The following is a 17,652-nucleotide window of genomic DNA, read 5'->3' as shown; positions in this document are numbered from 1 at the left end:
ATATATCTGGTAATGAGAGACTTCATAATTTTTTTTCACGATACTATATCAGATAATTCGACCCAGACGCAAATCAAATAGCTAAGAAAATAATGAAGTTATTGATAAAAGCCACTTCCTTTGGCTTATCGTTCCTATGGGAGCCATATAATACAATCACCTGCTATTGATCAAATTCTGACTTTATGCTAAATTCTATCCCATTCTAATTAGGAAGAATTTGGATTTTTCCTATAAACTACAATTTTAATGCTATTGTTCCGGAAGAACATCAGTTGGACTAGAATAGAATTTTTATTTTTTGCAAAACGGTTTATCCCGAGTTCTTAAAACTATAAAATTTGGACTTTTTGCATACTTTTAGGCTGAGTTTCACAATATGTTTAATTTATACCCTTGCAAAAAGGGTATATTAATTTTGGTCAGAAGTGTGCAACGCATAGGAGGATCAGCACGACGAGACCAGTTCAAATAGCCATGTCCGTCTGTCCATCCGTCTGTCCGTCTGGATAAACGCAAGCTCCTCCTAGACCGTAAGAGCTAATATCGAAATTTAATATTGGTGAGTTTATTACACCGATAAACGACTGTGCCAAATTTAATCAAGATCGAGTGACTATATCATATAGCTCCCATAGGAACGATCGGTAGAAAACAGTGACTTTGATCAATATCTTCGTTATTTCCTATGCTTTTTTCACTTTGATGCCTATAACTAGGGAAAGAGTTACCAAAAAAGTTGCAAGAATATAAAAACTTTGACTTTGTCTAAGTTAGCCCTGGCCCTCTGTTTTTATTCCATACGACCATAGGGTGAAATGGTATATTAAAGTCGCTTCCTTGATGCCAACGATATTCTTGGCTACTTCCCATTTCGGGTTAATTTTTTTTTGATTTTTTCGTTGTCTGATTAAGAAAAACACAGGTTAAGCAGTGGCTTATGCTGTTCCGTGCACATTCGTAAAAAGTGAAGAGTGAAGTATTGTGAAGACCATCCTACATAGTTTTTTGTATCTGTCACAGTTTTCTTTTAATAACGGCCCCCACTCCACCAACTTCCCCCCTGCTTTGTAATCCGACAGTTTTTGTTGTTAATTTTGTATTTTCTTCGGCGGGTTAGTTTTTCATTTTCATTTTCAGTTTTTTTTTAAATTTATATTTCGTTGCTCCATCTAAATTTTAATTAAAAAACGCTAACATTAACTTTGCAAACTTAAATTTATATAAGGGTTTACTTACATATGGTCACTCACACGAAAAACTTTCGTAAAATTTTATTTTTGAAAAAATAATTATTTTATTTTTATGATTATTGACAAAAAAAAAATTACTTAACAGAAAAGCAAAATAACGGTAAATTCGTAATCTTATGGCTCTCCTTATATTTTTGACTGTTAGTTCACTTATCTAAGTTTAATTTAAGAACAGGACCTTTACGTAAGAGAACGTAGCTAGCTCACTATACACACAAACTCAACTTCTCTTAGAAATATTTTGTACATGTAAACTGTTTTTTAGTATTTCTATACAAAAATATAAAATTGGAACATTTTTTAATAATATTTCGTGAAAAAGACTCAGATCTTTTGTACTTGATGTTTAGGTGCTGTTGTTGACCTTTTTCCGGGAATGCCCATATACAAGCCTACATGTATTTCAATCCGAATCGATATGGACGGATACCTAATAATTTGTTACGAGCCAAGCTAAAATTTGCCCGACAACTAGCAGTGCTGGCAGAGCCCAAATTTTACGCTTTTGATTTGTGAGCGTATTTTTACCATGCTTAACGAGTTGATTTTCTTTTAGATTTAGCTTTTCCTCGCCATTTGAATTCTCCTTATTACTGTCATGGACCGTACAGTGGTGCAGTTTGCGACACTGTCCATTATTGACTCTTATAAAGGCCTGCTTGCATCCGCAGCCATTCTCGCAATGGTATGTACACTTGATCCTATCTCTTCGACAGTTTTTCCTACAGAAGTGATTGCAGTCCTTAAAGGTTCTTCCATGGCATGGTACAATTTCCATTGACAGAGTCAGGCACAACTCGTACAGGAAAAATATAATCAGAACAACAGAAAGCGACTTCATTATTGACGGGATTAATGATTAATATTTAAATTTTAATACACAACTTGCTTTTTAAAGGTGCCATTGCGGAAGTCGTAGACACTGGTGAAACTTATTTATCCAAATCAAATTGATTAAGCCAGATGTTTCATGCGATTTTATGTAATTGAAAAATTCCAAACGATTTAGCTAATGTTCAATACCATGACATCAGTATGTATGTAAGTAAGTTTTACTGAAATCCCGATCCCAATAAATAGGTGAGATATATGTATGTATAGTGAATTAAAAATTAAGATAAATAAAGTTAAAACGCAGTTTGTTTAGTACCTAAGTCATAACCCGTACTTTTATTATGATGAATTATTATTTAATATATCTGGTAATGAGAGACTTCATAATTTTTTTTCACGATACTATATCAGATAATTCGACCCAGACGCAAATCAAATAGCTAAGAAAATAATGAAGTTATTGATAAAAGCCACTTCCTTTGGCATATCGTTCCTATGGGAGCTATACAGTCACCTGCTATTGATCAAATTCTGACTTTATGCTAAATTCTATCCCATTCTAATTAGGAAGAATTTGGATTTTTCCTATAAACTACAATTTTAATGCTATTGTTCCGGAAGAACATCAGTTGGACTAGAATAGAATTTTTATTTTTTGCAAAACGGTTTATCCCGAGTTCTTAAAACTATAAAATTTGGACTTTTTGCATACTTTTAGGCTGAATTTCACAATATGTTTAATTTTTTTATACCCTTGAAAAAAGGGTATATTAATTTTGGTCAGAAGTGTGCAACGCATAGGAGGATCAGCACGACGAGACCAGTTCAAATAGCCATGTCCGTCTGTCCATCCGTCTGTCCGTCTGGATAAACGCAAGCTCCTCCTAGACCGTAAGAGCTAATATCGCGAAATTTAATATTGGTGAGTTTATTACACCGATAAACGACTGTGCCAAATTTAATCAAGATCGAGTGACTATATCATATAGCTCCCATAGGAACGATCGGTAGAAAACAGTGACTTTGATCAATATCTTCGTTATTTCCTATGCTTTTTTCACTTTGATGCCTATAACTAGGGAAAGAGTTACCAAAAAAGTTGCAAGAATATAAAAACTTTGACTTTGTCTAAGTTAGCCCTGGCCCTCTGTTTTTATTCCATACGACCATAGGGTGAAATGGTATATTAAAGTCGCTTCCTTGATGCCAACGATATTCTTGGCTACTTCCCATTTCGGGTTAATTTTTTTGATGTTTTCGTTGTCTGATTAAGAAAAACACAGGTTAAGCAGTGGCTTATGCTGTTCCGTGCACATTCGTAAAAAGCAAAGGTATTGTGAAGACCATCTACATAGTTTTTTGTATCTGCCACAGTTTTCTTTTAATAACGGGACCCACTCCACCAACTTCCCCCCTGCTTTGTAATCCGACAGTTTTTGTTGTTAATTTTGTATTTTCTTCGGCGGGTTAGTTTTTCATTTTCATTTTCAGTTTTTTTTTAAATTTATATTTCGTTGCTCCATATAAATTTTAATTAAAAAACGCTAACATTAACTTTGCAAACTTAAATTTATATAAGGGTTTACTTACATATGGTCACTCACACGAAAAACTTTCGTAAAATTTTATTTTTGAAAAAATAATTATTTTATTTTTATGATTATTGACAAAAAAAAAATTACTTAACAGAAAAGCAAAATAACGGTAAATTCGTAATCTTATGGCTCTCCTTATATTTTTGACTGTTAGTTCACTTATCTAAGTTTAATTTAAGAACAGGACCTTTACGTAAGAGAACGTAGCTAGCTCACTATACACACAAACTCAACTTCTCTTAGAAATATTTTGTACATGTAAACTGTTTTTTAGTATTTCTATACAAAAATATAAAATTGGAACATTTTTTAATAATATTTCGTGAAAAAGACTCAGATCTTTTGTACTTGATGTTTAGGTGCTGTTGTTGACCTTTTTCCGGGAATGCCCATATACAAGCCTACATGTATTTCAATCCGAATCGATATGGACGGATACCTAATAATTTGTTACGAGCCAAGCTAAAATTTGCCCGACAACTAGCAGTGCTGGCAGAGCCCAAATTTTACGCTTTTGATTTGTGAGCGTATTTTTACCATGCTTAACGAGTTGATTTTCTTTTAGATTTAGCTTTTCCTCGCCATTTGAATTCTCCTTATTACTGTCATGGACCGTACAGTGGTGCAGTTTGCGACACTGTCCATTATTGACTCTTATAAAGGCCTGCTTGCATCCGCAGCCATTCTCGCAATGGTATGTACACTTGATCCTATCTCTTCGACAGTTTTTCCTACAGAAGTGATTGCAGTCCTTAAAGGTTCTTCCATGGCATGGTACAATTTCCATTGACAGAGTCAGGCACAACTCGTACAGGAAAAATATAATCAGAACAACAGAAAGCGACTTCATTATTGACGGGATTAATGATTAATATTTAAATTTTAATACACAACTTGCTTTTTAAAGGTGCCATTGCGGAAGTCGTAGACACTGGTGAAACTTATTTATCCAAATCAAATTGATTAAGCCAGATGTTTCATGCGATTTTATGTAATTGAAAAATTCCAAACGATTTAGCTAATGCTCCATACCATGACATCAGTATGTATGTAAGTAAGTTTTACTGAAATCCCAATCCCAATAAATAGGTGAGATATATGTATGTATAGTGAATTAAAAATTAAGATAAATAAAGTTAAAACGCAGTTTGTTTAGTACCTAAGTCATAACCCGTACCTTTATTATGATGAATTATTATTTAATATATCTGGTAATGAGAGACTTCATAATTTTTTTTCACGATACTATATCAGATAATTCGACCCAGACGCAAATCAAATAGCTAAGAAAATAATGAAGTTATTGATAAAAGCCACTTCCTTTGGCTTATCGTTCCTATGGGAGCCATATAATACAATCACCTGCTATTGATCAAATTCTGACTTTATGCTAAATTCTATCCCATTCTAATTAGGAAGAATTTGGATTTTTCCTATAAACTACAATTTTAATGCTATTGTTCCGGAAGAACATCAGTTGGACTAGAATAGAATTTTTATTTTTTGCAAAACGGTTTATCCCGAGTTCTTAAAACTATAAAATTTGGACTTTTTGCATACTTTTAGGCTGAGTTTCACAATATGTTTAATTTATACCCTTGCAAAAAGGGTATATTAATTTTGGTCAGAAGTGTGCAACGCATAGGAGGATCAGCACGACGAGACCAGTTCAAATAGCCATGTCCGTCTGTCCATCCGTCTGTCCGTCTGGATAAACGCAAGCTCCTCCTAGACCGTAAGAGCTAATATCGAAATTTAATATTGGTGAGTTTATTACACCGATAAACGACTGTGCCAAATTTAATCAAGATCGAGTGACTATATCATATAGCTCCCATAGGAACGATCGGTAGAAAACAGTGACTTTGATCAATATCTTCGTTATTTCCTATGCTTTTTTCACTTTGATGCCTATAACTAGGGAAAGAGTTACCAAAAAAGTTGCAAGAATATAAAAACTTTGACTTTGTCTAAGTTAGCCCTGGCCCTCTGTTTTTATTCCATACGACCATAGGGTGAAATGGTATATTAAAGTCGCTTCCTTGATGCCAACGATATTCTTGGCTACTTCCCATTTCGGGTTAATTTTTTTTTGATTTTTTCGTTGTCTGATTAAGAAAAACACAGGTTAAGCAGTGGCTTATGCTGTTCCGTGCACATTCGTAAAAAGTGAAGAGTGAAGTATTGTGAAGACCATCCTACATAGTTTTTTGTATCTGTCACAGTTTTCTTTTAATAACGGCCCCCACTCCACCAACTTCCCCCCTGCTTTGTAATCCGACAGTTTTTGTTGTTAATTTTGTATTTTCTTCGGCGGGTTAGTTTTTCATTTTCATTTTCAGTTTTTTTTTAAATTTATATTTCGTTGCTCCATCTAAATTTTAATTAAAAAACGCTAACATTAACTTTGCAAACTTAAATTTATATAAGGGTTTACTTACATATGGTCACTCACACGAAAAACTTTCGTAAAATTTTATTTTTGAAAAAATAATTATTTTATTTTTATGATTATTGACAAAAAAAAAATTACTTAACAGAAAAGCAAAATAACGGTAAATTCGTAATCTTATGGCTCTCCTTATATTTTTGACTGTTAGTTCACTTATCTAAGTTTAATTTAAGAACAGGACCTTTACGTAAGAGAACGTAGCTAGCTCACTATACACACAAACTCAACTTCTCTTAGAAATATTTTGTACATGTAAACTGTTTTTTAGTATTTCTATACAAAAATATAAAATTGGAACATTTTTTAATAATATTTCGTGAAAAAGACTCAGATCTTTTGTACTTGATGTTTAGGTGCTGTGGTTGACGTTTTTCCGGAAATGCCCATATACAAGCCTACATGTATTTCAATCCGAATTGATATGGATGGTTATATGACTACCTGCTAAAAGCCTATATAAGAATTGCGCGACCTTTTTCAGTGCTGGCAGAACCCAAATTTTACGCTTTTGATTTGTGAACGTATTGTTATCATGCTTAACGACTTGATTTTCTTTTAGATTGTCATGGACCGTACAGTGGTGCAGTTTGCGACACTGTCCATTATTGACTCTTATAAAGGCCTGCTTGCATCCGCAGCCATTCTCGCAATGGTATTTACACTTGATCCTATCTCTTCGACAGTTTTTCCTACAGAAGTGATTGCAGTCCTTAAAGGTTCTTCCATGGCATGGTACAATTTCCATTGACAGAGTCATGCACAACTCGTACAGGAAAAATATAATCAGAACAACAGAAAGCGACTTCATTATTGACGGGATTAATGATTAATATTTAAATTTTAATACACAACTTGCTTTTTAAAGGTGCCATTGCGGAAGTCGTAGACACTGGTGAAACTTATTTATCCAAATCAAATTGATTAAGCCAGATGTTTCATGCGATTTTATGTAATTGAAAAATTCCAAACGATTTAGCTAATGCTCCATACCATGACATCAGTATGTATGTAAGTAAGTTTTACTGAAATCCCAATCCCAATAAATAGGTGAGATATATGTATGTATAGTGAATTAAAAATTAAGATAAATAAAGTTAAAACGCAGTTTGTTTAGTACCTAAGTCATAACCCGTACTTTTATTATGATAAATTATTATTTAATATATCTGGTAATGAGAGACTTCATATTTTTTTTTCACGATACTATATCAGATAATTCGACCCAGACGCAAATCAAATAGCTAAGAAAATAATGAAGTTATTGATAAAAGCCACTTCCTTTGGCTTATCGTTCCTATGGGAGCCATATAATACAATCACCTGCTATTGATCAAATTCTGACTTTATGCTAAATTCTATCCCATTCTAATTAGGAAGAATTTGGATTTTTCCTATAAACTACAATTTTAATGCTATTGTTCCGGAAGAACATCAGTTGGACTAGAATAGAATTTTTATTTTTTGCAAAACGGTTTATCCCGAGTTCTTAAAACTATAAAATTTTGACTTTTTGCATACTTTTAGGCTGAGTTTCACAATATGTTTAATTTTTTTATACCCTTGCAAAAAGGGTATATTAATTTTGGTCAGAAGTGTGCAACGCATAGGAGGATCAGCACGACGAGACCAGTTCAAATAGCCATGTCCGTCTGTCCATTTGTCTGTCCGTCTGGATAAACGCAAGCTCCTCCTAGAGCTCCGTAAGAGCTAATATCGCGAAATTTAATATTGGTGAGTTTATTACACCGATAAACGACTGTGCCAAATTTAATCAAGATCGAGTGACTATATCATATCGCTCCCATAGGAACCATAAAGTATATGTATATATTCCTGATCAGGATCAACCACCGAGTTGATCTAGCCATATCCGTCAGTACGTCCGTATGAACGCCTAGATCTCGGAGACTATAAGAGTTCGAACCACCAAATTTGGTATGTAGGCTCATGTAGTATGTAAAGTGTGATCATAAGTTTATTTAAAATTTTAGCCACGCCACGTTTTTAAAATATAATCTATAACTGTATTTATTATACAATACATGTGAACTCATTAGGTTCGCTGCCCCTAGAAGTGTCACCGTCATGTACGGTGGTTTTTTAAGCGACTGTGTGTGTATGCATGTACTCTGTTGCATGTGTATTGACTGCAACTTGTGTTATATTTATCCGATCACATTCAAATTTTGGGATCTGGGGTTTTATATCCAATATTATCAAATATGTAAATTTCATAGCGATACTCCAATTTTTATGAAAATGTTTCTTCTAGAGCTATATGATAAAGTGGTCCGATCCTGATGGTTTTCATACTTTATTTTTCCCGGGTAATAAAAAGCCTCGAAAAAAAAAATTTCAGACGGACAGACGGACATGGCTATAATATCAACTCAGCTTCTCATGCTGATCAAGAATATATATACTTTATGGGGTCGGAAACGTCTCCTTCTGTGCGTTACAATCATCTGACCAATTTTATAATACCCTCTGCAAGGGTATAAAAATTAGGACACCACTTACAACTATGTAGCCAAAAAGAAGGGCTATAGAGGTCTTTGAGATTTGCATTTTATTTCGGTTTTTGCTCCAATGATAATAATATTTCAAAAGTGCAGACTATTATTTATCACATACCTACATATATAGACACTATTTCCGTCCTAAAAACGACCGAGAAAATTACTAGAAAGCATGCAAATTGGTAAACCATTTGACCATGCTTACATTTTTTATGAAGAAAAAGATGGAAAGATGAACGGCCTAGTTTTGGCAAAGCAAAGCTTCGTATACCCTTGCAAGTTCTTGCGATACTCGGTCCCTTAACTTCAGTAAAAAAAAAGTTTTTAAACAAATATCGGCCAACAAATTTAAGTTGTGTAAGAGCAATATGAAATAGTCGTCCGATTTTAATCAAACTTCGCAAAACTCTGGCCGATTATCTGCATTTAGAAATGATGATTTCACTGAGAATAATATTTGACTTAGAATATTATCTCGTCTCCCCATATGGTTGGATTTTTTTTTGGCAAAGAATACGGGGAGGTAAACGCGGTTTTTATACCATGCACGCATAGGGTGAAATGAAATATTAAAGTCGCCAAAATGTAACAGGCAGAAGGAAGCTTTTCCGACCCCATAAAGTATATATATATATTCCTGATCAGGATCAACCGCCGAGTCGATCTAGCCAAGTCTGTCTGTTCGTCCCCTTACGCCCCCAGAATTTGCATAAAATTGATTTTCTTAATAACTTTTACAGCTAGAGACATTAAATTTCATATGTATGTATACTGGCTTGGTATGCACGCAGATTTCGTTTGTTTAACAAATTTGCTCCGCCCACTTCCGCCCCCGCAAACGCAGCGAGACGACTTACTTACTTCATTCATAATTCATTCTAATTTTTAATGAAATTAAGCACATGTCTTCTATAGGATACGCTTCTACTTCGCTTGTGTTATTGACAAGTTGCTGGCAATGATTACCACGGCAACTACTAATTTCATCAACAATGGACAAAAGGGCATTTCCAGATTCCACGCCAGTTAACCTGCATCTTGCTTTTCTTGCTGCTTCTTTTCTTTCTTCTTGTCCTTGTCCACGTGTCATCGTCATCGAACCCAGAAGCTTCAAATAATTAAATATATGTATTAATTGATTAATCGAAAAGTGGCGACAAAATAAATACAACGATAAAGCAAAGAAGAAAGACCATGTTGTACGTCGAGTTCTGCATTTTGGCTCGGTTTTCGGAATAGTCACAAGAGATGAGTTCTATATATAGGCTTTTTTATATAATCGGCAAAAAAGAAAAAAGAAAAAACCATTGCAAAGCACCGTAAAAATTCAAATCTGAAGCAAAAATCAAGCATATCGTAATAAAGGTTAAATACCCTTACTAATTTCAATCTTTTGATTTAAGATACCATAATTTGCAAAACGATTTGATTTATAGCACTTATAATTGACACATTAATAGTTAACTTAAATTGATATTAAGCATTTAAATTTTTTAATTATCAAATTTACGTTAAAGTAATACATAGAAAATTATAAGCTTTACTCGATAGATGAAATGTTTTAGCTTCTATTGGTATAAGATATAGTTGATTTTAGATATCACAAAAAAACCAATAAGATTCGCAACTGCCTCAAGGAATTTTACTTGAATTCGATCAGCTGAACGCATGATTCTCAATCATTTTGATATTGCAGATTTTGTCCATGTAATTTCTTTCCCAGTCTGATTAGAAAGATTTCAAATTCTCTCGATTTTAGATTTGTGAGGGGACAAGCAACGGATAATAATTCATAGTTTCATTCATTTAGTTTTATGTTATCTACTAAAACTAAAAAATTTATGCAAAAAACAACATTTCGGTATATATGCTTGGAATAAATTCGAATATATCATCTGCACAGGCAGCTGTCTTTATTAGTTAAAGCACTTAGCGGCAAACAATTTATCGACATGCGAAGCCAACACCTTTTGAGCTGAAAGAACTGCATCCGACACGCACGATGGTTTTCGCATAACTTTTTGTACAAAGTTACCGATCAGCAAGAACAAATCCGTTGGATCTTGTACATTTGTTTTTGTGGCCTTGTACTCAGAGCAGGTTATCAATGCTTTAACAATGGGTACAGCGCCACTTAGACCAGCAGCACCGGCTCCTGCAGCAACTTCAGCGCAGGCAGCAGCCTTGCTCAGCTCGAAAGAATGAACCACATCCATCATTGGTCCCAGAAGCTGCAAAAAGGATGCAATTTAATTTAATTATTCGAAATCAGGTCATGAAAAGCACTTACAACAATGCAGCCAAGAAGAAGGGCTATGGCGGTCTTTGAGAATTGCATTTTCTGTCGGTTTTTGATCCACTAATGATTAGTCAAAAGAACCGAGTTCTATTTATATGCACAAAGACCGAGGAAAATTTCTACGATTGCATAAACCATGAAAATTAAAACCAGGAAACGAGGTTCACACTTTTAATGCTGAAAATTAAATTTACTTCAGACTTAGTATACCCTACAAGCGTATAATCCAGATCGTTTAGGCAAAATTCCACAATTGATGATATGTTCCAGTTATGGTTGTGAATTGCTTTAAACTTTTAATATTATTATTATTATTATTATGATTATTTCTACTATTTAACTAGCAAATATTATTAGAAGACTAATAAATTAAATTGTTAGCCTATTATACCATAGAGCATTAGTTGTAATGGCTTCTCCCTCATTTTTCCATACAAATTAGATTTGTTTCAATTATATGAAAAAAAATGGAATTGATATCTCTTGCCACTTATCAAGAAATTTCACATCTATTTGGAACTTTTTTTCTCACATTGTCCTACCATGAATCCGTAGGGCTATGTAACAGGCGGAAGGAAGCTTTTCCGACCCCATATATAGTATGTATGAATGTATTTTTCTGATCGCCAATAGCTGTGTCGATGTAATCTCTAAAAATCCGAAATCTAAAATAAAAGTGCTAGAGTCATAAAATCTTAAGTTTGGTCATATGTGGTTTTGTTTTTTTTTTTAGCAGATTTAGTTTATTTCACTTGTTTACTTTTCCGACCACGCGTTCTTTCAAAAGAACTCATTTTGCTATTAAATTTAGTACAGCTATGGTATTTATGTAGGTCCATTAAATGTTATAAAAATCGGAGTACAAAATGTCCACATGATTATTTTGTCCTATATCTAGGAATACATATGCATTTGGGTTAATGAATTTGAATAGCTTGTTAAGGAATCGTTGATTATCACGGTTGACATTTTCTTTGAATGCTAATGTTTTTTCTAATTAAAAGGAATTATTAATTAATTGGGTTCTCTTAATGTTAAATTTGAAAAATTGTGGGCATCAGTAATATGATTCATCACATATGCAGTCCTTTTTAGGTGGTATAATCTATAATAGGAAAAATCATCTATTTGAGCTTCAAGGGCCGCAATCGTCACGCACAATAGATGAAGCTATCTCTGCGCATTTGGCAGCATGGTTCCATTGAAAATTATTAGCGCCCAGAATCTAAAAGAAAGAATTAAGATTCATTACCATAATCCATTCAGCTTAATATCTTAATATTTTGGCTTACATTTTGGGGAGTGTTATCGCCTATTTGGGGGGCATAGGCCGGATCTGGATAGCGAAATCTTTCCTGCGGAAATCCAACACTGCTTACAACTATACAGCCAAATAGAATGGCTATGACGGTCGTTGGGGTATGCATTTAATATCTGTTTTCGCTCCACTAATGAGAACACAAATAAAAATATACCTATATTTATAGACACACAAATGTATAAATGACCGAAGAAAATGTATAAGATTGCATTAGGACCGTGAAAATCTAAAACCCGGAAACCGATTTAATTAAATATTCTAGTCATTTGTCAGGAAACAAAAAAATAGAAACACTATGTTTTCTAGTGGTGAATTGATTTTCATATACATAATGTTACCTTCTTTTGTGAGTCTTAATTTTAATTTTTATACCGTTATGATGTCGTGCTAATCAAGAATGTGGTGGGAGATTTGACAACTTGAAAAGGGTATTAAATTGTTTGTCATTTGGATTCACAATTCAGTATGGGTTAACAATGTTTCTTTTATTCTCTTTAAACATCATTAAAGATTACGGCTTAACAAATATCATTTTCCATATTTGATTGCAATTCTTAAGGAAATTATACACTCTGTTGAAGAAACTTCTGTTTCTACTCTGCCTGCGTCAACTACAGGTTGTTTGCAATTTCCACCACTGCAAGTACTAAGTTCATCAATAATTTTCTGCAAGGCATTTCCAGATTGCAAGCCAATTGCTTCGCATCGTGCAGCTTTTTCTTCATCAACTTCGTCTTGTCCACGTATAATTGTCATTGAACCTAAAAGCTTTAAATAATTAAATGTGTAAATTAGTATATTGGATTAAATGAAAACGTGCAAATTGCTTACAACGATGCAGTAAAGAAGAAAGACGCAATTTGAGGTCTTCATTTTAATTCGTTATTTTTTTTTTGAAATTTAAGAAGAAAAGAGCTCTATTTATGGGATTCTTTTGAAAAAAATTAAATTATGGAAAAATCACCATAAAAATTTGATTTTTAAGCTCAAATTAACCTCACCTTACCTTACCTGCATTGCAAATTGTGTTGTACTCTAGGACGGATGGATAATGTCGGACTTTTCTCAATCACCGACAATCGCTTTCGGTTCTTGTGCTTATCCCTTTTTTTATTAATATTTCCTAGTCTTAAAGGTTGGCCTCTTGCAGTCCTTAAGAAAAATATTCGCCAAGAATTCGTATCATTCTAGAGTGATGGAAAAACATAAAAAATTAAAAAAATACCGCAAAAGAATATCGGATGATTACCTTTGCCCCACCTTTAGAAAAAACAGACATTTGTGTTTATTTGTGGTAGTTGGTAAGGGTATAATGTTTTAAACTAGTTTAAAGTAGTTTTAGAGTAACTTTTGAGTTCTCATTTAATTGTCTTTATTCCCTTCATGGTCTATGGTCACTTTATTAGAAGAAACTAAATGGATCATTGAACCACTTGACCTCTGACCAAAGACAGACCGTTCCAGACCTTAGCTAAAGTAAAATTAATTAACGTAACGGCAAACTTTGGCCACTGCAATCTTTTGTCATAGTTTCTCTTGAAACCGAGTTTCTTGGTCCACCAGCTTTTCCCTCGGCCCCAAAACTCCCACCCAACTTAATACTACCAAACGAAAAATGTCACGCAAACAACAAAGCAACAAAAGCTGCGATGGGTAAAAAATTGCGGGACATGGCAAAGGCAAACAAAACTTCAAACTGGCAGTCAGCCATTTAAGGGAGAAGTGCTACGCGACTCCGCAGAAGCCCCGGGGCGGATGAAAGCCCCTGGCTCACCATTTTCCCAAAAGGATAGTCGGCAGCCATTTTGGACTTGCAAGTTTTTAGTAAGCGTAATATTTTTTGTTCGTCCTTTTGATTTGTGCAATTTTTTGAAGTCGGCATCTTCTGCCACTGGAGGAACTTTAATTGTTTTCCAACTGTCCAGCTAAACATTTTTTGGGTGCACAATTAAGCAGTGGGTCAGAATGGACCAAATCCAAGACCAAGACCAACCCAATCCCATTCCCATCTATTCATTCCATCCATCTTGCCCAGTGATCCTGGGGCATAAATCTTTAGATTTACACTGAAATGCAATTGGCGTTAGCATTTGGTGTTGCGTTTCATTTGTTTGCCACCGAAAATTGAATTTCTCGTTTAGCGGAAAACAATAAACAAACGAGTGGAAATGGCAAAAGGCGACGAAGCGCAGCATGTAGACCATGAATTCCACCATGGACGGTGGTGCATGGAGCATGAAGCAGAGCATGGGTTGGCAACAATTGAAACAGGTGCTGGCCATGCATATGCCACATTCCATGTACTCTGTTTTTTGGTTTTCAACAGGTTAAAGTCATTCTTTAATTAAAAAATATGTGCAGCTGCAGTAGAAAAATTCATAAAATTCCAACTTCAACCAGAGATTATGCCTAATGCTTACTTAAATGTAAGTGCATTCCATATTCTATACATTTTCCTTAGCTTTCTTCACATTTTTTTTTCTTAGTTTAAACTGTTTTTTTTCTTGCTTTCTTTCTCTTTTCTTGGCACATTGTTTTGGGGTGGCCAAAACGGAAGGAAACACTTTCATTATCACTTTGGCGTTGCAAATTTATGGCGACAGGCGTGTGGAGGTTTGCACTCGTTCACGATGCTCGATGCTGCCTCTCTTAGCCACGTTTACGGGTATGGGTCTAAAATCCCGATAAAAGCATAATATAAAAGGTTTTGTTAGCTGGATTTAATCGCTGTTGCACAGTGTAACAATGTGTTAAAATGCATTCTGATTGAAATAATTAGGAAATTCTATTACGTTTTGACGATTATGGTTTCAAAATATTAACATAAATATTTAAGTACCCCATTGTTGTTGAAAGCTACTAACTAACAATACCGTATAAATTAGCCACATAATTAAAACAAATATTGATATATTTACAAATTTAACAGTGTTTTTTAATCTAGAGTCAATTTAATATATCCTTGACCAGATATTTAGATATTCTTTCTTAAGCCATATAAAACAAATGACTTTAACATTGATTTTGAAAATGTTTGTTCTGAATGAAGAATTTCTCTATAGCCGAGACGAGTCAAGTGATCATGTTGACTTAACTTGATTGTTTGGTAGAATATAGAAACTGATTAGAGATTTCAGATACTTATTCATTGAGACAACTGTTCAAATGGGTTTTTTGAAAAAAAGGAGTGACGAAACAAGTGAAGTGAACATATATTTGAATAAGTAAGTAAATTAACGTGTTTACCTATTAAAAAGAGACCCAGTAAACTTTTTTAACATAATAAAACCTTTGGCCCAATACATTTAGACAGGAAAAAATTAAAATTTAAGATCAATTCATTTAAGGAATTTCTTAAATAGTAAGAAATGTAACGAGAAATTTATGGCAAAAACTAAAGTCTTATTCCATTATTGTGAGCTCAAAACAATTTGCGCAAATTAGCCAAGGTGTTTTATGGCCATCATTAACAACATTTTCGTCCTTAGACAACATTGTCGCTCTCTCCCGCTCTACTCTCTGTCACTATCACTCACACCCTATAACCATCTGTGTGTTTGAGAGTTTCCTGTGAAGCTTTTTTTAATTGAGGTCTAAGCTGTAATTAAACTCCTTCTCAGCCCACAAATTGTTAGCCTCTCCATTCTCCATGTGCTGCTAATTCTATTTTTACAGTTTAATGAAGGTTCTTTTTTTTTTTTTGTTGATGTTTGATACTGCCTCAGTGGCAGTAGCTGTTGGCTTGGCCTTATTCAGAACAAGTCCTTTAAAGCCAGACAGAGGATATAGGCAACAGGCCGCAGATATGGTTTAAATGCCAATATATCAAAGGCCAACAGGACTCACTCTCTTTCTCCCTTCCTCTATCTCTCTCTTTCTCTCTCTCTCTCTCTCTCTCTCTATTACCCTGAGTGTGTGTTTGTGTATAAGTATTGTATGACAGAGCCATGCATCACACACATGTCTGCACAGGATACTAATTATGATTGTGGCGGTATTTGCAAGGACACCGAAGCCTCTCTGTTTCAACCTTGGGCCATAGCACATAGATAGATACAACATGTGTGTGTGTGTGTGTGTGTGTGTATGTTTATGTGTACATATGTTTGCCATGTGCATAAGCTGGTAATGCATATAGATGATAAAGGCCTTGAAGCTCTGAGATGGCTCCATTAAATTGCGAAACATTAAAGCTACTTCAATCTTCATAACTGTGGCAATTTTTTCAGTCTTTTTCTAAAACTTTGTTTAACCTGCAATTGACTTTAGCTCAACCCTAAGTCACTTCATTTTGTTTCATTCTTTTGTTAGTTCTTTAAAAACTTTTGACCTTAAATTGAACCCAATGTAACCTAAAGCTTTAGTATTTTTCTGCTCACTGAGTTTTGTTCTTTTCCCATTTTTTTTTTTTTTTCATTTCTCATCTGGTTACAAATGGTAAATCGTTTTTGCACTATTCAATAAAGATATACCACTCCTCCGCCAAAGCTCAGAGAGTGAGAGACCATCATAAATTTTCGTCATTCTCAGCTGTGTGCACCTGGATGCATACCACCTACAGTTACCACAAAACACCTGTCCTGCCACAACCCCTTGGCCCATTTGTCACAATCCATTCGCTCTGAACAGAAAATAGAAATTGCTGCCAAGTCATGTTATTGCCTGCTCATATATATCCTTGCCAGGACTTTCACACAAACATACACTGACAATAACAACTGCAACTCACATGCAAATCCTGTCGTGACTCTGCGCCAGCTACGTGTCCTTTTGCTTCAGCTCTCCTTGCCTCGCGTTCTTATTTACTGTTTTTCAAATTGCGCTTTGCAACTTTTGGCTGCCAGTTTTTGCTCCCTTTTTGGGATTCCCACCAGTTCTCTAACCCGGCAGCATGTGTTTATGGCTTCTTAATTGTGTATATGGGGAAAAAAAGTTTACTTTTCTTTTCTTTTTTCAATGCGGAAATTTAACAAACTTTTCAATTTTTTTATGGATTGGCCCGTTTATGTTAATGCGGATATAATGTGCGGCTGTTTAATATATACGTACATATACATAATCTGTATTATAGGAAACCTATTTGATGACATGCGGGAGATGTGTATGAAAAGTTCTGTATGATTCTTTCTACATAGATCGACATTATTATTCATCACTTCTTTAAGATATGGAGATAAGATACTTCTTGAAGATAAGATACTTCTTAAAAATATTGAACGATTCTGAAAGGTATTAAACTTAGAGATACTTTTTTTTACATATTAATCTAGATAGATTAAATATTACAGATGTAACATAAAGAATATAGTTAAACCAGAGGGCCGGGGCTAACTTCGACCGCGTCAAAGTTTGTATACCCTTGCAACTTTTATGGTAACT

At 34.4% G+C, this 17,652-nt stretch overlaps 1 protein-coding gene and 3 long non-coding RNA genes across 4 annotated transcripts; 1 reads left to right on the top strand and 3 right to left on the bottom strand.

Moving 5' to 3' along the window:
• Positions 1–9,514: 9,514 nt before the first annotated feature.
• On the bottom strand, positions 9,515–9,967 carry LOC111518419. Its single transcript, XR_002723964.2, has 2 exons — positions 9,823–9,967; positions 9,515–9,761 (listed from the first exon to the last, which is right to left on the bottom strand). It is a non-coding gene; the product is annotated as an uncharacterized LOC111518419 (long non-coding RNA).
• Positions 9,968–10,519: 552 nt separating this feature from the next.
• On the bottom strand, positions 10,520–11,029 carry LOC26529233. The gene is made up of 2 exons (XM_015179354.3): positions 10,944–11,029; positions 10,520–10,884 (listed from the first exon to the last, which is right to left on the bottom strand). Exons 1-2 carry the CDS (start codon positions 10,989–10,991, stop codon positions 10,570–10,572), a joined length of 363 nt encoding a protein of 120 aa, XP_015034840.1. The 5' UTR covers positions 10,992–11,029; the 3' UTR covers positions 10,520–10,569.
• Positions 11,030–12,737: 1,708 nt separating this feature from the next.
• On the bottom strand, positions 12,738–13,180 carry LOC124460143. Its single transcript, XR_006954087.1, has 2 exons — positions 13,105–13,180; positions 12,738–13,041 (listed from the first exon to the last, which is right to left on the bottom strand). It is a non-coding gene; the product is annotated as an uncharacterized LOC124460143 (long non-coding RNA).
• A 47-nt stretch (positions 13,181–13,227) lies between these two features.
• LOC124460144 lies at positions 13,228–15,194 on the top strand. The gene is made up of 2 exons (XR_006954088.1): positions 13,228–14,699; positions 14,877–15,194. It is a non-coding gene; the product is annotated as an uncharacterized LOC124460144 (long non-coding RNA).
• The last annotated feature ends 2,458 nt before the right edge of the window (positions 15,195–17,652 follow it).

This window comes from Drosophila willistoni (genome assembly GCF_018902025.1).
Source record: "Drosophila willistoni isolate 14030-0811.24 chromosome 2L unlocalized genomic scaffold, UCI_dwil_1.1 Seg72.1, whole genome shotgun sequence".
Taxonomy (NCBI): domain Eukaryota; kingdom Metazoa; phylum Arthropoda; class Insecta; order Diptera; family Drosophilidae; genus Drosophila; species Drosophila willistoni.
The sequence above is the reverse complement of the archived record's forward strand: the minus strand, read 5'-3'. Positions and strand labels throughout refer to the sequence as shown.